The sequence below is a fragment of the Lupinus angustifolius genome, chromosome LG09 (genome assembly GCF_001865875.1).
Source record: "Lupinus angustifolius cultivar Tanjil chromosome LG09, LupAngTanjil_v1.0, whole genome shotgun sequence".
NCBI lineage: Eukaryota > Viridiplantae > Streptophyta > Magnoliopsida > Fabales > Fabaceae > Lupinus > Lupinus angustifolius.
In genome coordinates this window covers 1664300-1684882 of record NC_032017.1, presented here as the reverse complement: position 1 = coordinate 1684882, position 20583 = coordinate 1664300, and the positions used below count along the sequence as shown (strand labels likewise).

The following is a 20583-nucleotide window of genomic DNA, read 5'->3' as shown; positions in this document are numbered from 1 at the left end:
TACCCATACATGTACATGCCAAGTCAATAAAACTTCTTGTGTGAAGAATGGGTAGCTATTACTCATGGCTGATTGTGACCATTGTCATCCTTATACTCAAACTATCTCATCCTAACATTCACCACAACCACTAGTACCATCGTTACCACCCATTTAATTTAATAACATGGTTTTTTAGTTGAAGTTATAGGTGGTAAAATTATTGATAATCCACAATTTATCAAAATCTAAAAAAATTAAATTCATTAAAATGCATTTATTAGTTTAAATGGATATAATCCAATGAATAATTTTAGTAATGAATGAATCTGAATTCATTCATTTTATCCGATGAATATCCATTGATACATTTATTTGAATGAATATCTAAACCATCCAAAAAATAAAAATTAAAAAAAATAATGTTTTTTGCTTTTCAATTTCAATTACTATGTCATTTCTCACTTTCTTGTAGTGTTTCTCACTTTCACTTTGATTTTTTTTTATTAAACTGAAATCAATTATAAGACATGTGGATGTTGTTCAAAAATTTATATATGGAACCCTAAACGTCGTATGCTTATAGAATATTACAATTTTTTAAAGTTCAAAAAATCAATTTTCAAAAAAAATAATATAACTTTTTTAAAACAAATTAATATCAGTTATAAATAGATATAATCTAATAGAAATCCAATTGATAACTTTAGTAATGGGTGAATCTGAATCCATTAATTATATCCAATAGATATCAACGAATACATTCATTTGGATGAATATGCGATCCATCCAAAAAGCAAACATTAAAAAAATGATGTTTCTTGCTTTTCAAATTCTTTTATTATCATATCTCTCATTTTCTTATAGTTTTTGGGACTTGGTATCTTGTTTCTAGTACGATTATAGCTTCTGTAAAATCTCACAACACTTAATATGAACATCACCTTTTCCTTACTTACCTTAATATAATTTTCATACAAGTACCTAATACATATAAAACAAATGCTAGTTAATTATAACACACCGTCATGCAAAAGTGAGAAGTTAAGAAAACATAATTTACCTCATATATATATACATACAGTAGTTGCACCTACACAATCATGTTTATATACATCCCGGACTTCACTGATGGCAAAGTATTCATCAATGTCATCCCTGAATACTTCCTTGGGAATTGATATAATTATCATATCATCTCCCAACTTCTGTACATACTCCAACAACTAAGTACAGTAGTTGGCAGTCTTCTTGGAGCTCACATCCCCAATAGATGGCTTTGAGCTCACATCCTCCGAAGATGGCTTTGAGCTCACATCCCCCGAAGATGGCTTAGACTTTAGGGTGCTACTAAGGATGGAATATACATTTTCCTGAAATATTCAATAAAAAAATATATCAATTATAGATCAATGTATATAATATGAGTGAGCATAAGGTGAAAAATAATACCTTAGGAGGAATTACTTGAACAAGGTTTACTGGCCAAGCCACAAAAGTGCTTATAGCCCCTCCAACTGTTAAGATATCCTCTTCGAGAGGAATTGGCAGCAACACATTATCATTGATTGCAATGTCAATCAAGACCTTCACATGATGGCATGGGATACATGCATTATGCAGCATAGCATCGGCCGACTTGTGCATTAGTTGGGGTATCGAGGAAAATTTTGCAAGAACTGATTCCCTATACGTAAGTTAAAACATATAATTAGTTAACGACTAAATTAAAATAAGTTAACTAAATTACCTCATGAATGAGAATTAGAATCGGAATGTTGTAAGGTGTAGGTGTGCAACTCTCATTGACGGTTGAAGGAACAGAGCCAACATTACTAGCTAGTCGTTGCCACTTAGCTTTCTTCGCCTTGATTGATTGCTCAAATTCGTTGAACCGTTGCATGAGGCCATCTAGTTGATTTTGAACCTGGCTCATTTGGGCTTTGGTTGCACGCTTCAGATGGGGTACAAATGTCCACTGGCTAACCCTAAATCATGCACATCGGATACGGCCAGGATAGATATACAGTCCTAGTGACTTGTCAAGTATTATGCGACTATCTAGGTTTGCCTCCTTTTCTTTTAGGGCAACCTGATAAATCAAGAAAAAAACATGTTAATTAATCACATTTTGATAAATAAAGTATGGAAATTAAGTATAATTAAAAATGAGCACTTACAACATGTCTTCCCGCTTCTTGAACTTCCTCATTGTCGACGACACCATCCTTGTTATTACAGGAACCCACCCATAGAACATCGAGTTCTAATCCATGTAGAGTCAAAGGTGTATCGCTTTTGTTCTCCAACTAACAAAACGTAACCAATAATGATGTACTTAAATATATATGCATACACTTACAATTTTTTCCTCAATTCCTCTATACCCCGCTCGAGAAGCTCGGTAAGGATATAAAGGCTTGGATGCCCTCTTGCGGTTTTCATTACTTAATTTCTGAAACAATAAATAACATTAATATCAACAATCATATACAAAAACATATATACAAAAGTCAATACAAAGAATACGATTTTACCAAGAAAGACTCGTCTTGTGTGTGTAGGGTGACAAAAGTCTTCCAATCCTCTTCATCAACGATATTTGCATATTTATTTGGAGGTTTTAGGTTGACATTATCATCAGCATCTTTGAGTCATTTTTCGGCATTAGTTCAGAATTGTCAGAGAACCTTGTCACCCAATTTAAGGATATAACCCTTATGCTCCTCACCAATATCAAAAGTTGACTGAAATAAAAACACATATACATTATATATTGCATGAAAACACATGCATATACATACTTTTCATGAAAATATAACACATATACGTACATTACATGAAAACGTAACACATATACCTACATTACATGAAAACACAAAAACTGAAAAATAAACTTACTTTTATTTTATTCCAAATAAGCTCTTTCATGGTATTCCCTCCATCACTCCATTTCTTGAATGTTAGCTTCAGATTCTGCCTAACAACAACACCAATGTAGCTTACCAATGCATTGCACCCTTCGAGTTTAATGGTTGGCCTTTAGAGTTCCATTGAACTTCTATCTTCACATCCTTGCTTCTTGACCGAATGACATTCTTCATGGAAGTCATTCCACATAGAGGTCGTTTTTTAGAAACGATTTGCTTGTCTTGTGGAGTCGGTGTAGCTTCGTCACCACTGTGAGAATCATGATCGCCACTTTGGGAAGCCATTGATGAAGTTTTTTAAGGTTAATGAGGGTTTGCTGATAGTATGAGAGTTTGCTGAGAGTATGAGGGTTTGCTGAGAGTATGAGGATTTTTTTTCGATTAAGTTTGAGAGCGTAGAGGAAACGATTCATGTTTTAGATATTTAAACTGTATTACCAATTTAAAAGCGCATACTAATAGTAGTGATGTTGATTAGACATCTTGAACAGCGCATATTAACAGTAGCGTTGTTGATTAAAAATCTTCAACAGCGCATATTAAAGATTGCGTTGTTATTATATATCCAGCTGTTTACTACTTATTTTCATTAACACATCTTCAACAGCGCATGTTAAAGTAGAGTTGTTGTATTGACATCTTAACAACGCATATTAGAATTTGCGTTATTGTGTATCCAGCTGTTTACTACTTATTTTCATTAACACATCTTCAACAGCGTTACCGATATGTAGCATTGTTGTATTGACATCTTCAACATCGCATATTATGGTTTGCGCTGTTGTTGTGTATCCAATTGTTTACTACTTATTTTCATTAACACATCTTCAACAGTGTTATTGATGTGTAACGCTGTCGAATAGAATCTAATTGACAACTTAATTATGCGCTGTTAAACTGAACTTATTTTCCAATTTAACAGTGTGTTCATAGTTATGCACTGTTAAATTAACATTTTACATAACTGAAAAATATTTATACAATATGAACTAAAGTTATTTTAAGATGAAGTTATCATGAAGTAGATTACTATATAATTGTGTTTACTAATACGAAACTCGGAAAATATCAAACATTATATTTTGTTAATTTGTTTTTGTATTTATCAATTATTGTTAATTTGTTTATTGTGTTTAATTTATTAATAATGAACAGCAAAAGTATTAAAGAAAATAATCGTCCAAATAATTAACAAACAATAGAAATTAACATCCAAAATAATTGTTTTATTATTCATTAAGATAAGCAAAATACATTATAATGAACTAAATGGTTTGGTACATGCGAATATAATGAATTAAATGATTTGGCACATGAAGAATATAATGAAAATGATTTCAACGAAGTCTATATAAATCTGCATCTCACGCAAATCTTGTATAACAGCCCTACTTTCCTTCTGAAATTTGAGACCGTTTTGAAATTGAAAGAGCTTAATGAATTAAACTCAATACTTTACAAATTAATATGGGTCCTTTTGCAATAATATTTTCTTCTAAACAGTTCATTGATTTCCTTTTAAAATCTGAGTCCTTTTGCCATGAAGGAAATCAATGAACGTAAGGAATTGCTGCAGATGATGAAGAAAAATAATTCATTGAACATTTTACTTTTATTTCCTTTCAATTGAAAGAGTTCAATGAACTAAATTTGCATCTCACACAAATCTCGTATGACAGTCACATTCCTTCTGAAATCTGGGTCCTTTTGCAAAATCAATAGTTGTTAAAGACCTCCTTGACATGATTCTGAAACAGAAACACAACTTTTTTCTTGACTTCTCTATACAAATTTGGGTCTTTTTTTATCTTTTTCACTCTCTACAGTATTGCTCTTTTTTTTACTACTCTGTGTTTTATTCATCTTATCTTCATGAACATAATCTTATGGAAACACGTACTCTTATTGATGAAATTGAACATTGAGTGGACCACAATATTTATAGATGAGCAACAATTAATATTTCAATAAACGAAGAGACGCATACCACTAAACCATTAATATTTCAACAACCAAAAAACGCATAATCACTCAACCATTAATATTTCAACAAACGAATAGACGCATAACTGCCATCATTAATATCACGAACGTTTAAAAAGTCGTAAAATATCAACAACGCATAATTAAGCAAGTGCGGTTGCTATGTCATCTTCAACGGTGCTTCCTTAATTATGCGTTGTTGCATGTATTAGCATCAACAAAGTTTTCTATTAAATGCGTTGTTAAATATAAATCATTCAAGTCAGCGCTAACGTTACTGATATTCAACAGCGTTTTGTCAAGAATGCACTGTTGAAGTTACACAAATTAACAACGTCTGTTTTATTATGCGTTGTTGATGTTCTTCCACCTCATTTTCAATAGCATCGTTCAAAATTGAGCTGTTGAAAAACCGATGTTTATTACGATATCTGGCATAGTGATATAATAATACAATCCACAAATTAGTAACATATACCTATTAGTAATATATAACAATACATTTCACGATTAGTAACATATATATCAATTAGTAAAATATATAATAGTTACATATACAATCTTACAATTCACCATTAGTAACATATATAACAATACGTGTATAATAATATATGATATATATTAGTTTCAAACTCAATACCACAAAAGTTAAAAGATATGTTCCAAATCATCATAACATTAGAAACAATATAGTAAATAATAACATTTATAATATTAACATAATAATAATTTAGTAAGGTATGTAACATAATAACATAAAATTGATTATTTAAGTGGCAAGATTGGTTGAAGGATTTAAATAATAATAAAATATTATTCTCTAATATCTATATTTTTAATATGTCATTCGATTCAATTTCAGCGGTTTTTAAATTTCTAAAATCATTGATCGAACCAAATACAAATGGTTTCTTAAAAAGATAATCGAACCATATTTTACGATTCTATTTGATTCAATTCTATCTGTTTCACGGTTTAAACTTGAAGCAGTTACATGTATATGCTGATACCCATATTCACGTGAACGCTCTTCTTGTGAGTCATAAATCAAACCCAATCGAAGCTGCATCATTTCTCTCTCGTTTTTGCTCCCTTCCTATAGAACTGGAACACGATCTTGTGCCTTGAATCGAGTTTAGAACTCTATCCCCAATAATCCCCATATTCGGTTTCTCCTTCCACTCTCTAACTTCATATTTTTCAAACCTCTGTTAGCGTTGAAACGACGCCGTACCCGTATCTCACGGTTTGCGGTTTACTCTGCCTTATTTCTTTATTTGTTCGGTCTTGTTATTAATTCCTGAAATGTCGGTGCTTGGATTTCTGTTTCTTCTGCATAGAATATGTGTTTCTTGTTTCTATCTAGTTTTGTGATCTGGTTCTGGGTTTTATATATGCTGATCCGTGGCGCTTTATGTAATGGGTGTAATCATTAAACGAGATTTAGATTTAAATGGAATGTCATGATCGGACATTATAACATCGTTTGATCCATATATAACTTAGTGGATGCTTTGGTATTATTATTTTCTAATTAGTTTGGCCTCTGATGTTGAAATTTGTTTTCTTCTGTAGATTTGAAATTTAATGCATCATTGATGGAACTAGCTTAGATTCGGGACATAGCATTCAAGGAAATGGAATTGGTACGAAAACCCTCAATCTTTCGGGTTTTTGGTTGTGTCATTGTCTTTGCTCAAGTAATCAGTGGTTTTTATCTGCCTGGAAGCTACATGCACACTTATTCCAATGAAGATCCCATATATGCTAAAGTTAATTCGTTGACCTCTATTGAGACCGAGCTTCCTTTTAGCTACTATAGCCTCCCTTACTGCAAGCCCCTTGGTGGCATAAAGAAAAGTGCTGAGAATCTTGGAGAACTCCTTATGGGAGATCAAATCGATAACTCGCCCTATCGTTTCAGGATGAATGTTAACGAGACAATCTACCTCTGTACAACAACCCCATTGAATGAGCATGAGGTAAAGCTACTCAAACAAAGAACGCGTGATCTGTATCAAGTAAATATGATCCTTGACAACTTGCCGGTTATGAGGTATGCTAATCAAAATGGAGTTAAAATTCAGTGGACTGGGTTCCCGATTGGGTACACTCCACCCGATGGTAGTGCAGACTACATCATTAACCACCTCAAATTCACAGTCTTGGTTCATGAATACAAAGGAAGCGGTGTTGAAATTATTGGAACTGGGGAGGAAGGTTTGGGTGTCATTTCTGAAGCTGACAAGAAGGCATCTGGATATGAAATAGTTGGTTTTCAGGTTGCCCCTTGTAGTATTAAATATGATTCTGAAGTCATGACAAAGCTGCACATGTATGATAATATGTCTTCTATAAATTGCCCAAGTGAGCTTCACAAGTATCAAGTAATAAGAGAGCAAGAGAGGATATCTTTCACATATGAGGTTGAATTTGTGAAAAGTGATATAAGATGGCCATCACGCTGGGATGCTTATTTGAAGATGGAGGGTTCCCGAGTCCATTGGTTCTCGATCCTAAATTCACTCATGGTTGTCTTTTTCCTAGCTGGTATTGTTTTTGTCATCTTTTTAAGAACCGTGAGAAGGGACTTGACAAGGTATGAGGAATTGGACAAAGAGACACAAGCTCAAATGAATGAGGAGCTTTCTGGATGGAAACTTGTTGTGGGTGATGTATTTAGGGAGCCTGAATGTTCGAAGCTTCTTTGTGTTATGGTTGGAGATGGGGTTCAGATTCTTGGAATGGCTGGTGTTACTATTGTTTTTGCAGCACTTGGTTTCATGTCGCCTGCTTCCCGAGGAATGCTACTAACAGGGATGATAATTTTATATCTTATCCAGGGAATTGTTGCCGGGTATGTCAGTGTACGTCTCTGGAGGACTATTAAGGGAACTTCAGAAGGGTGGAGATCAATTTCCTGGTTGGCGGCATGTTTTTTCCCTGGAATTGCCTTCATTATTCTCACAGTACTGAATTTTATTCTATGGGGCAGCCATAGTACTGGTGCTATTCCTATTTCCTTGTATTTTGAGTTGTTCTTCCTCTGGTTCTGCATTTCAGTACCCCTTACGCTTATCGGAGGATTTTTGGGGACAAAGGCTCAGACAATTGAATATCCTGTTCGCACTAATCAGATCCCAAGGGAAATTCCCGCACGCAAATATCCGTCATGGCTTCTTGTTCTTGGCGCAGGAATACTTCCTTTCGGAACCCTCTTCATTGAGCTTTTCTTCATCCTTTCCAGTATCTGGCTTGGAAGATTCTATTATGTGTTTGGTTTCCTGTTGGTTGTTCTTCTATTACTGGTTATTGTTTGCGCCGAAGTGTCAGTAGTACTCACCTACATGCATCTCTGCATCGAAGATTGGCGTTGGTGGTGGAAGGCATTCTTCGCTTCGGGTTCTGTTGCTCTTTATGTCTTCTTGTACTCCATTAACTACTTGGTTTTTGACCTGCAGAGTTTGCGTGGACCCGTCTCGGCTACCCTTTACCTTGGCTATTCACTACTCATGGCAGTTGCAATCATGTTGTCCACTGGCACCGTTGGCTTCCTTATGTCATTCTACTTTGTGCATTATTTGTTCTCGTCCGTAAAGATAGATTGAGGTTCTTGCTGCTATCTCTCATTCACTAAGCAAAAGATCATTTCATATAAACTCGTGCTGCGTACTGCTTGATTGCATTAGACCGGGGCAATAAATGCTTTGCTGGTTGCATTAAATAGTTGCCATTAGATTTTGTATTGCAATGTGATCTGTAATTTGTTCTTGCTTTTACCCAAGTGTTCAAGTATTCAACTACTGTTGAAGCTCATTTTCTTTTACCTATTTTAGTTTTAGTTAAGTTGCTTTAGGAAGTTGTAATTGCACAGTCAGTCTGTATTTATCTATTATGAGATCAAAAAAGAGTTCAGCTGATGTTTATCCTATTTGGAGAACTTGTATAAAGACATATGTTGTGCAACAAAATCCAATGCAAAACTTCTTGGAGGATTGCTTGCTACTTATATAATCTTGGGCGTGATATCACCTACTTTTCATTACACCGAAAGTCAACCGCTTATCTACATTTCCAATTTAATCACCCTAATATAATTTCCTAACTTTCATAATTATATTTTTTTACTAGATTTTTATATCACTAAATAATTAATATACACTTTCTATACTGTGTCACTTTTTACAACATAGCAATCAGATCAAGAATAGACTAAACTCAAACATTGTGAGCTTCACCAATGTAATGGACAACTACCTCACTGTGGGACTAGTAATCATTTGAAAGATCTTAATTTAATTACACTTATATCGTTTTCCAATTGAATTTCATACTATTTTATATACATTATTTCTTCATAAAAGAACTTGGGTCTTCAACCAAACAAGCTTGCAAACCAACCAAAAATAATAACCAATCAATCCATTAAAAAATTTCAAGACTCCTTTTTTGTGCTATAAAAAAATAGACCCACAAAGATGTCATGTTGGCACATCTAGCATATTAATTAGTGTTGATATGTTAAATTGGGTTTTCTATTCTTTCAGCAGTAGTCAATAACAAGCACAAAAATTATGAGTTTAGTTCATAAAAATACAGTGCACAAATAGATTTTATTTTTTATAAGAGGCGGCCTAGTGCATCAGACTGCCACTTAGTGAAGTCGGCAGATATTAGATGTAGAACATCAAATGCTTAACCATATATGAAAAAGAAACTTGTATCAAAGCCTAAGAAAGAGCAACTAAACAACCACTACTAGAAGCTCATGAATCAGAGAACCATTCTCTAAAGCATAAGTAGTATAACCCAAATATACAGAGAATATATCCAATGTGTTTGACAAAGAAAATGGCTTCATTTCACATTAACCATATTGACCAAAGTCTTACCAACTAAAATAAGCTCCAAAGCGACCCTGCATAGAATTAAATCACATGTCAAAATTGTATATTCTAATTAATCATGAAACCAACCCACCACATAATAGTTCAACATACCTTCATATGAGTTACCTGTTTAGAGAATAGGTTTATGACTTTTAATGGACATGTTAAGTTCTTACTATATAGTAACCATCAAATCCTATATATCAACTCGTCCAAATTCCCTTCAACACCAAGAATGTCACTTTTCTAGCGAAGAGTATTTAATTCGATTCTTCATCATTAAATAAAATCCTCAAAGGAAAGATTTTGAAAACATAAGATGTACTAATATACATCCTTGACAAATCTAGAGTTCATGACCAATAGATCTAGCATTAGGATAATATACTCAAAGAGCCACAAATAAGGCATTGGTCCATTAAAGTAAGGCCTTACTAAATCCCCAGGATGGTCAAAAGGTTAAAAGTTCGATTTCTAATAGCGATACTGGTTGAGAAGAGCAGTCACGCACCTCAAAAGGGAATAATTCCTTACCTAAAAAGGTGAGGAAATAGCCTTGGTAGTACCCAGAAAAAAAAAAGAACAGCCACCTAAAAACAATTTATGTGGGCATTGAGATATGATATATAACCAATAGGTCCCTTAAAAGATAAAGTATCAAACTAAGAGAATAAAATATTTCTTCATAACAAAAAATAAGTCATCTCTTCCAGCTACTAAAATCATGACTTGTGTCCTAATTTTTTAGTTTTTAGAAACATTTTTGTAGAAATGTTTAAATAAGACATGTGTCATGATTTTAGTAACAGAAAGAAATAACTTATCTCCTAATAGAAAGAGATATTCTGCTCTTTTAAATTAATTTTTAACACCTCAACTCTTGGGACCACTGCCATCAAACTTAACAGCATTGAGAATCTAAGTTTTTGCCAAGTGCAAACACAGTCCATAATGAACTTAAAAAAAGGCAGCCTGGTGCACGAGATACTCACTTAGTGAGATTTGAAAAGGGTAGATGTATATAGTCTTAACCCCGTAAGTGGAAAAACTGTTTATCACAAAACTTACTGATAAAATGGCACTTGCGATGTACATTTTACAAAGCTACTATATTTTATTCCATCCATATTTATAGGACTTAAAGGGAAGTTCATGATTTATTTCCAAATATGGGAACAAAAAAACTTCATTTCCACAAAAGATACCACCCTCTCTTTTTTCTAATAATCATCATTGCTTCTATAGCGGAATTTAGTGTTTCACAAAAGATTATAAATAAATTTCTCAAATAAAATTATACTTCTGATCCATGAAAGTTGTTTTCACCACCATCATAAGAGACAAAAATCTAAAGATATTGGTCTTTTTAGAATACAGACTATGCATGCATGCAAACTAGTTACATATTCTGCATAAGAAACTGGTATGATATAAGTAACTACCTCTTAAATAAAGCTAAGCACAGAAATGAGACAAACAAATAGACCTCCAATAAAGAAACTACAACAAGGAAATGGCATATAATAAACCTACCCTGATTGTTCTGTGTGTCGTCTACGATGAAGAAGATTCGACCATTTTGTTCACGTCCTCCAAAAGTTGTTTCATCTCACTCTCTAATTTTGTCTTCATATCAGGTGATTTACCATCCAATGCGTCTAGTATTGAGGTCATTCCCAGAAGTTTCAGCTTTATGTACTTCAATTTGGATGCTTCATTACCTGTTAACAGTGAAGCAGGTGACTTGGCTGAGGAAGCAGCTTTTGATTTTGACTTTGACTTTGACTTTTTAACATGCTCTCCTGACTCGGATTTGGCGGAAAGATATTGCAGTCCGAAACAAACTTCAGAAGTCCCAAAGGGGCTCATGTTTTGTGAATGGTTCAAGGCATTTTCAGCATCAGAAGCTTTAAGAAAAGACACGTAAGCAGTGTAATTATCAGACAACCCTGTTTCTGATTCATTAAGAGCTCCATACTTACTATACACTGTGACAAGATCATGTTTTGAAGGCACAGAGGATCCTGGCCCAAATGAGATAAGTAGGGCCGCAGCAGCTGGAGAATTTTCATTAGTCATCTTCTTACCAGACTTAGGTTTACCAGATTGCTCTTCGGGCTTGCCTGATGTTGTCTCCTTTCTTCTTCTCTTCCTCGGCTCCGAGTCATTATTAGGTGATATATGATCAGTTTGATTTAGATCTTTCCTCAACATCTCAACATCAGATTCTGGCTTCTTTCTCTTCCTGCCAGGATGATGCTTATTGTATACTTTATAGGAGGATCCATGGCTATATAAAGAGCTTCTATAGACAGAAATGAAGTCCACCAATTCTTCAAGAGAATTGACATCCCTAGGAATTTGCGGACTAATAGCTGCATTGCGGACTTCGGATAGAACTTCCCCTGAAGAAGCCTGGATTTTCAAGGGATTAATAACATTGTTCTCTTCACCATCTGGTGTTTGGTAATTTGAGCTATCAGGAAGGTCCAGTTCTATCACAAGTTTGTTCGAGAAATTCTCCTGCTCAGAAGCTCTGGTTACTGGTTCAGATGGTCGAGCTTTGCTTGAAACTTTAAGTGATTCTGTTTCTCTGTCTCCCTTTCTCTGCCCTCTGGTTGGAGGAGTGGTAAAGGGAGGGGATAAGTATTTGCTTTTCTTCCTTTCCCTTGACAAATAACCCTTCTCGTATTGTTCTTTGACGTTCCCTTCATTTTCATTGCCAAAAGCATCTTTCTTTTCTTTCAATTGAGACAACGTGATTTGGTCACTGTTTTCCTTGCCACCACTGCCATAATTTTCAGTACTTGTGAAACTTTTTCTCCTCTGCACCGGCTTAGATGGCATTGCATCTTCACTGCCTTTCCTCTTCTTTTTAACCATCACCATTTCAGTTGCACCCTCCTCCTTATTTTTGGTACTAACATCTTTGTTCTCTCCCATAATTTCAGCAATGCTTTTCTGCTTCCTCCTATGATTCGATATGTTTCCTGAAATCCCTTGAGAATGACTTGGTTCACCAGATTTAGGGCTCACTGGCAAGGTATACTCCTCTTCAAATGGCCCATGGACAGGTGCTTCCACTGTACCCTTACCATTACCTATATCTGTTGTTTCATCTGTTGAACCATCTTCAAGTCCGAGAATCGGTTCGGGCTCCTCATAATTAGTTAGTTTATAACCTCCTCTTGATAGAAGTACAGCTGAAAGACGAGCCTTTAATACTTCCAGCTCAAGAATACTAGTAACAGCAACAACTTCTGCAGTTTGCTTCACTCGGGAAAGTAGTTCCCTTGGATCAATCAATACATTCAAAAGTTTCTCTATACCATTTTCAGGTACAAGATGTCCTTCCTTGATTCCAGAATTCTTTGCCGCTGGCAGTGCAAATTCAGACTGAGTTTGCTTTGCAGAATATGAATAACTCAACTTCAAATCCAATAGTCTTCCAACCTCATTTACGGCTTCTTGTACAGCATTGACAAACACCCTGGAGCTACTCTGCATCACCATATCCTCAAAGTTCTCCTCGAACGGTTTTAATTGAGAAGGATGACACCAAGCGAAGGTTTCATCCCCAAAGTAAGCAACAAGGAGTCTATTCTTTTGTCTCAACTTCAACGCAAAATCTGAGGCATCAGAATGGTCATAAATCCGGCCAGGCCACCAGGGGTGATTTTTAATCTTCCCCCAAACAAAATCACCAACAGAAAACTCGTTACGATCACCACCAACATCACCCATTTCCAAATCCTTGTTGTCACTTGTCTCTACAATCGGAACATCTATAGTCACAATTTTGCCATATTTGTTATCTTCATCCTCGCTTTTCTTCAAATCTTTTCTCTCTCCTTCCACTCCAACCCCAAAAGAACCATTCTCGATGCCATAAGAAAACGTACCGCTTCTACCACCACTTCCTCTCATTTTCAGCAAAGAAGACACCCCATTCATCTCAGAATCAGCTAAACCTTCACAGTCATCTTCCACTTCTCTCCCCGCAGAATCACTCCGAACTGAATCCTTGGTCTCGAAGACCCTGCTCTTTACCACTTCAACAACATCACCAACCACACTTTCTGGGGCTCCATCTTTCAAAGCACAAAGAGCTTCCTTGAGCTCATTGTTGTCATTTTCTGGCAAAGGAGAAGAACACCCAGATGGGGCTTTCGGTGATAGAGTCTCCACAGTGCCCATCAAAGAAAATCAACCTATTCTGCAAGAAAATTAACACAGTCTAGGGTTTTGGTTCCATGAAATGGAAGATAAAGTACAAAAAATATACACATAACTTAGATTTAAAAGATTACCCACTAAATAAATAAAAGATATAAACTAAAAAATAAACGATCCTGATATAATAATTGTTATATATATATATATATATATATATATTTATATATTGATTATTATAAAATAAATAAATGTGTATATATATACTTAAAACTCGTTAGACATCCATGTATATTCAGTATCCACGCAGGTACCCGCAAATATCATTGGTATGAGTATGAGAAAGTACTGTATGCGCATGTTCCGTCCTGTTGTCTTCTTATAAAAGAGGAGAAAGATAGATATACCAGAAGAACAAGAGCAAACGTTGCAGAGAAGCAATTCTCAAACTAAGACCATTGACTTGAAAATAATCTAATCAGAGAGAGACAAGGAAGAAGATGAACCTGATTCTTGCACAACATATAGATATAGATGGACTATAATTTTTTTATTTATAAATTTAAGTATAGGATGCTATTGCTCCTCTTACAAATAGTCATGTAAATTATTCTCACCATAATAAAACTAACGTGTGTCATAAAATTTGTTTATTAATAATTTTATAAACAGGATTAAAAACTTTAAGTCACTTGGATATAATTTATGAGATTTATATATTGTCATATCATCTAAATAAATGGTGTATAATATAATAATTTCTTATAAATTTTTAAAGGAGAATATATTATCCTATATAATATATAACATGTAATGCGAGGTATATAATATATAATAACATGTAATGTGAGGCCAGGCTTTACTTATAGTTTGAATAATAACTGGTCAAATTTTAACTTCTAAGACATTTATTAAGATTTACTGTTTAAGTATATTATTATAGAATATAGCATAAATATCTTTTAATTATCTCTTCCCATCATTAAATTTAGAGTAAATTATACTGATATCCTTGAGTTTTAGTGAAATTACATAATTCACTTTTCTACCCATACACATACCCCTAATTTTTATATTTTTATTACACTGATCACTCATGCATGAGAAATAAGTAATTTTTTAAACAAAAAATGTGATAAATGCAATTAAGTTAAACAAAACATGGTATATTATTGACACAAGTCCAAATAATATATGAGTCGATACCGGTTAATTATGATATAATATAAGAGCAATTTAAATAATATCTCTGTAGAATTGTTGATGCATTTTATAACAAAAAATAATAAAGATCTATTGATTTGTATATTAATTGGATTTTTCCTCATAATATATCATGTTTTGTTTAACTTAATTGCATTTATCACATTTTTTGTTTAAAATATTAAACTTGTTTATCATGCGGGGTGATCAGTGTAATGAAAGTATAAAAACTATGAGAGATTTGTGTAGGTGTAGAAAAGTGATGGGAAATTTATGTAATTTCATTAAAACTCAGGTGGTGTGAATGTAATTAACTCTTAAATTTATAATATGTGTCATGTTTAATCAATTATTATATTAAAAGTATATTTAGAAAAATAGGATATATAATGATATAAGAAATTACTTTATTCTTTAATTAATAATATTTTTATTTTAATATAATTAATATTATATTGTGTAATTTGTGGCTCCCTATTTTATTCTAACTATCTTCCAATTTCTATTAAAAAGTTATATAACCAAATATCCTTCTCCTGCACCATTCATGTTATTTGATTAACTTATTCTTCTTTCTTATATTATAATCATCACTTTTCCTAACAAAATACTTAATTTAATCTCCGTTTTTCCTATTTTCTTTCAACAGAATACAAAATTTGACAAATAATTATCATAATATAATAGAACTAACTATATTATTACTAAATTAATAATAGAAACGATATAAATAATAGAAAAACGAATTAACAGGTACATCAATATATATCGACACACTAATTATATATAATTTAAATATAAAAATTATACAAAATGTAATATAACTATCGACACACTAGTTATATATAATTTAAATATAAAAATTATAAAAAATGTAATATAATTAAAAGTATTAGATAGAGATATTTAAGAGTAGATTTCTTAAATATTTAAAAGTAAACTTATTAACTTGTTTAACAAACGTTATAGCTTAAATACATTTATAAGTCTGGTCAGATTACAAAAATATAAAACCGACATCTTAATTTTTTAAACAATGATATATTATATACGTCCTATTTGGAAAGAATTAAGTTGTTTAATATTATTTTGGGATGACTTAATTAATAATTTTAAAAATGGAATTCAGTAAAAATTTGTGGTAATGTAATAAGAGTCTGTGACTACGAAATATCTTTTAAAGAGACTACAACAGAAATTGAAATGAGTATTGCATATCATATCCATATATTGATAGAGTAAAGATTGATAAATAATCAGTACATTATTTATTATTTATTTTTATTTAAAAGTTAATAATAATTAAAAATAAATAATAGATAATATAATGATGATGAAAAATGCACACATTTTTTTCTCCCTTGAAATATTTGTTTCATGATTATTATCTAACGGTTAGACATAGAAAAGGTATCCTTATCCCTTCCTACCTCAGTTCTTGAAAGTTCCTACATACAAGATTAAAATTTAAATTTAAACTAAAAGTATAGCATTAACCACATTATGAAAATTTCAAAATCATCTATTCTTGTTTTAAATTTTTTCCATAAGTTGTCATATTTTGAAAACGTTAAAATATCTTTCAATTGGTAACAAATAATACTCTTATATGATTTCACAATTTCACATTCAATATTTATTAGAAGAGGGATTCGTTTACACTCATTTTAAGTTACACTAATTATACTCAATTTTAGTTATTCATTTTTTGGATCTAATAAACCAAATAGGTGAGTGCAATAAGTATTACGAGAGAAAAAGAAATTTTTTAAATAACTTTTAAGTTGATAGATACATTGATATTGAGAGGTTATTATAAAATAGGGATAATAAAAAAATCAAACATACAGGTTTTAGAATGTACTTGTAAAACAAATTTAAGCAATTGACTTTTTTGTTTTCCAACTTTTATACTGCTTTTAGAATGTTGTAATGTCAAACGATTTTCTTTCGGTTTTATTTTGAATTTTGTTTTTATAAAATTGATTCCAACAAAAAATCCAACACACGATCAAATGGAACCATAATTTTCTTAAAAATTAAATAAACTCTTTTAAATTGTAAAAAACAAACTTGTCCATGATTATTTCTTAAAAAATAGAGAAAACCTTTTAAATCACAAAAATGATATCCAACACATTATATATTTAAAAATATTACGTTGAAACAGTATTTTTGTAAGATACATATTTACCCAATTGTGAAATAACTTGTAAATCGCACTATCTTGGAAAAATTCATAAAATTCAAACATTCAGCTTGAAGAAACACATATATCAAAAATCCAAATTTCTACCTCAACTATTTTCCAAAATTAATTTAGTGGTAAAACGTTCAGGTCCAAATAAACAAGAAAAAATGATCGCTAAAACAACTAAAATGGTTAAAAGAATTTTATTTGTTATGAATATTAGGAAAAAAAAAATGAATAATTGAGATTGAGTGCAACTATTTAAAAGTTAAAAGTTATTTAAGATTTCTTTTTTTTTTTCCTCTCATTACTTATTGCACTCACCAATTTGGTATGTCATTTATAAGAAAATAAATGGCTGAGATTGAGTGTAATTAGTGTTACTTAAAACGGATGTAAACGAATCATTCCTCATATATATATATATATAAATGATATTATAAATAGAGAAAAAGATACAATGTATGAGTTTTATACACTGCAATTGCATCATCCACCATTGATACTTAATTATTGTTGACTTATCAAAAAAAGTAATCAAAATAAATGACAGATGTTAGAGCGCATGTGCATAAATCTTTACACTGTCAATGTATAAATTTTACACTCTTATAAATAATACAAAAGTAACTTATAAAACTCTTATCTTGTTTATTTCATCAATTAAAACTCACATAGGGGGTGCATATTGGACTTGTCAAGATCACCCTAATAGGTCAACAAACTAACCAATCATGGGAGTTTGACTCTAGTCTATTACCGGAGAGATCAGTGAATTTTAGGATTATGACACGTGTCATAGAAAAATAAATGGTTTAGATTTAAAATCATAATTAGTTTAATATTTGAAAAAAATAACAAATAGAAACAAGGAAATAAAGGGTCTCACTCCAAAAACAGAAAACTTCATCTTCATCTTCCTCTAAACAACTCAGCGAGAGAGAAAAAACGAAAAAGTATTATTATCTTCCTTCATACACATCTTAACTCCATCTATTCATAGGTATGAATCGCATCTTCCTATGTTAGTTCATTATGTTTGAAGTTAATTATTTTTCTCTCATTAAATTTTGGTTCTTAATATAGGTTCATCTCTAAGATGTTTAATTCTTTGTAAATCAACAAGTTTTTTTTTATGAGTTTTATGTGTTTGAAAAAATACCTAAAAGTGTATCATGAGTATTTTGTTGGAGAAAATGTATATGAATGTTATATTGCATTCATATACTTGAGATTATACATAATCTGTATCCATGATTAAAAATGTGTTATTGGTACATCTTCTAACAGATTAAATGTTGTAAAAGAATGAAACATGAAGATTATGTTCCAACTTTCCATCAAAAGTTTACCATCCATTGCACTGGACCAATCAAATTATTCTATTCCATGCAAAACTATTCATGTTCAATGTTCATTTTATGTGGAGTCTCTTTGTATTAGTTACAAACTCAATGATTTTATTATTTTTCAGAAAATATGAGTGTTGAAGGACCAGAGAAATTGGTCAATAGTATTCATGAGAATATTTTGCAACAAGTAGAATAAAGTGTCATTGACTATACACCACACCTGGGAATAAATTTTGAATATGAGTAAGTCGCCTATGATATTTATAATGAGTACAGTCAGAAAGATGGGGTTGTGACTTCAAGAAAGTTCTCATGCTCCAAAGAAGGAAAACGAGGTGCTAACAAATGAGACTACTTGACAAAACAAACTAGAGCAGAAACCAGAACAAAATATGAAGCACATATGGTTATTTAACTTGATCGAAATATTAATAAATACAATGGTGTGGCATTTGTAGCTGAGCACAATCACCTTCTTCAACCACTAGCATATGTCCACATGATTCGCTCTCATCGACACATATCTGAGCCACAAGCTTCACGAATTGAAATGGCGGATAATTCCGGATTAAAGCCAAAAACTTTTATGAATTTGTGTCTAAGCAAGCAGATGGAATATATATAAAAAAAAAAGACGGCAAGAATTACCTTTGAACCAAAAGGATGCAGTCTTTAAGATATGATGAAGTGGGTGCTTTGTTGATGTATTTCAAACGTCAAAGTGAAAATCCATCATTCTTTTTATGATTTTCAAATGGATGTTGAAGACCACATAACACATATATTTTGGCGAATACACAAAAGATCAATGATTATGAGTACTTTGGAGATGTTGTCAATTTTGACACTACATACAAAAGAAATAAGGATTATCGACCATTAGGAGTATTCATTGGGCTTAATAATCATAGGCAAACTGTTATTCCTGGGTGGCATTGTTATATGATGAAACAATTCCTTCCTTTAAATAGTTGTTTCAAACTTTTCTCAATGCAATGGGCGGAGAAAATCCTAAAACCATTCTAACAAATCAATATTTTGCAATGGGTCAAGCCATTTCTTTAGTTGTGCCAAAAACATTTCACCGGTCTAGATGGATTCCTCCTCTAGTCGACTAGGTGAAAATTAATTCAGGCAAAATCGATGGTCTTTTATGGACCTAACATAGGTCACATCCCTCACGGCATAAGATTGAAAGATCCAAACCTTCCTCTTCGGAGCGGAAACGGACGTGGCCAAAACATATAAAGATCGGCGTAGTCGCTCATAGGGCTTGTAGATGTGATTGCAGAAAAGCAAATTAGAATCATTATGACAAGTGGTTGGTTTGTTATCTTATAATCACTGAGAACATATCTGCATGTTTGGTTGAAGTTCTGCACTGCTTGGGAGAGACTCAACCTTGCTTGGAACATAAATTAGCAACATGTCACCCAAGAGATGGATTAAACTGATAAAAAACTGATTCTCTCAACCAAACATTTGGGAATTCACATGGCAAACTCAAGCATATTCAATATGCTCTTAACATGGTTCATGAGCTTGTTTCAGGGTTTATCCACTTACACTTTGGAATATAAATTTGGGAATAAGAATTTATTACAAGTTTTAGAAAAGAATGTCATATTTATGTAACATCATTATAAAAATTTATATACAATCAATATATTATATACTATTTATTTATATTTTTTTTTTTGAAGAATTAATATAATAATATATATATTGATTAAATATAAATGATGAATAATAAATATTTTTTCTCTTTAAAAAAACTATGAGCATTATGGATTCCTAAAAAACCATATTTTGATATTATAACTTATTTTCAGCCTTACCATGAGGAATGAGTATGGTATTTTTCCTTAGTGAAAATGAAAATA

The 20583-nt window shown here is 32.2% G+C and overlaps 2 protein-coding genes across 6 annotated transcripts; one reads left to right on the top strand and one right to left on the bottom strand.

The window, feature by feature from the left end:
- On the top strand, nt 5928-8773 carry LOC109356631 (transmembrane 9 superfamily member 12-like). The gene is made up of 2 exons (XM_019600046.1): nt 5928-6138; nt 6468-8773. Exon 2 carries the CDS (start codon nt 6530-6532, stop codon nt 8498-8500), a length of 1971 nt encoding a protein of 656 aa, XP_019455591.1. The 5' UTR covers nt 5928-6138; nt 6468-6529; the 3' UTR covers nt 8501-8773.
- LOC109356630 lies at nt 9400-14481 on the bottom strand. Of its 5 annotated transcripts, none has more exons than XM_019600042.1 (3): nt 14362-14481; nt 11315-13997; nt 9400-9810 (listed from the first exon to the last, which is right to left on the bottom strand). In XM_019600042.1, exon 2 carries the CDS (start codon nt 13976-13978, stop codon nt 11336-11338), a length of 2643 nt encoding a protein of 880 aa, XP_019455587.1. In that variant the 5' UTR covers nt 13979-13997; nt 14362-14481; the 3' UTR covers nt 9400-9810; nt 11315-11335. The 5 variants fall into 5 exon arrangements, with proteins under 5 accessions (XP_019455587.1, XP_019455589.1, XP_019455588.1 ...); XM_019600044.1 differs by having other exon boundaries at nt 11315-13992; XM_019600043.1 differs by having other exon boundaries at nt 11315-14018; nt 14381-14393.

Bases quoted from the DNA above. Each gene is read 5' to 3' on its own strand.
- LOC109356631 (XM_019600046.1), top strand. From the start codon at position 6,530: ATGGAATTGGTACGAAAACCCTCAATCTTTCGGGTTTTTGGTTGTGTC.
- LOC109356630 (XM_019600042.1), bottom strand. From the start codon at position 13,978: ATGGGCACTGTGGAGACTCTATCACCGAAAGCCCCATCTGGGTGTTCT.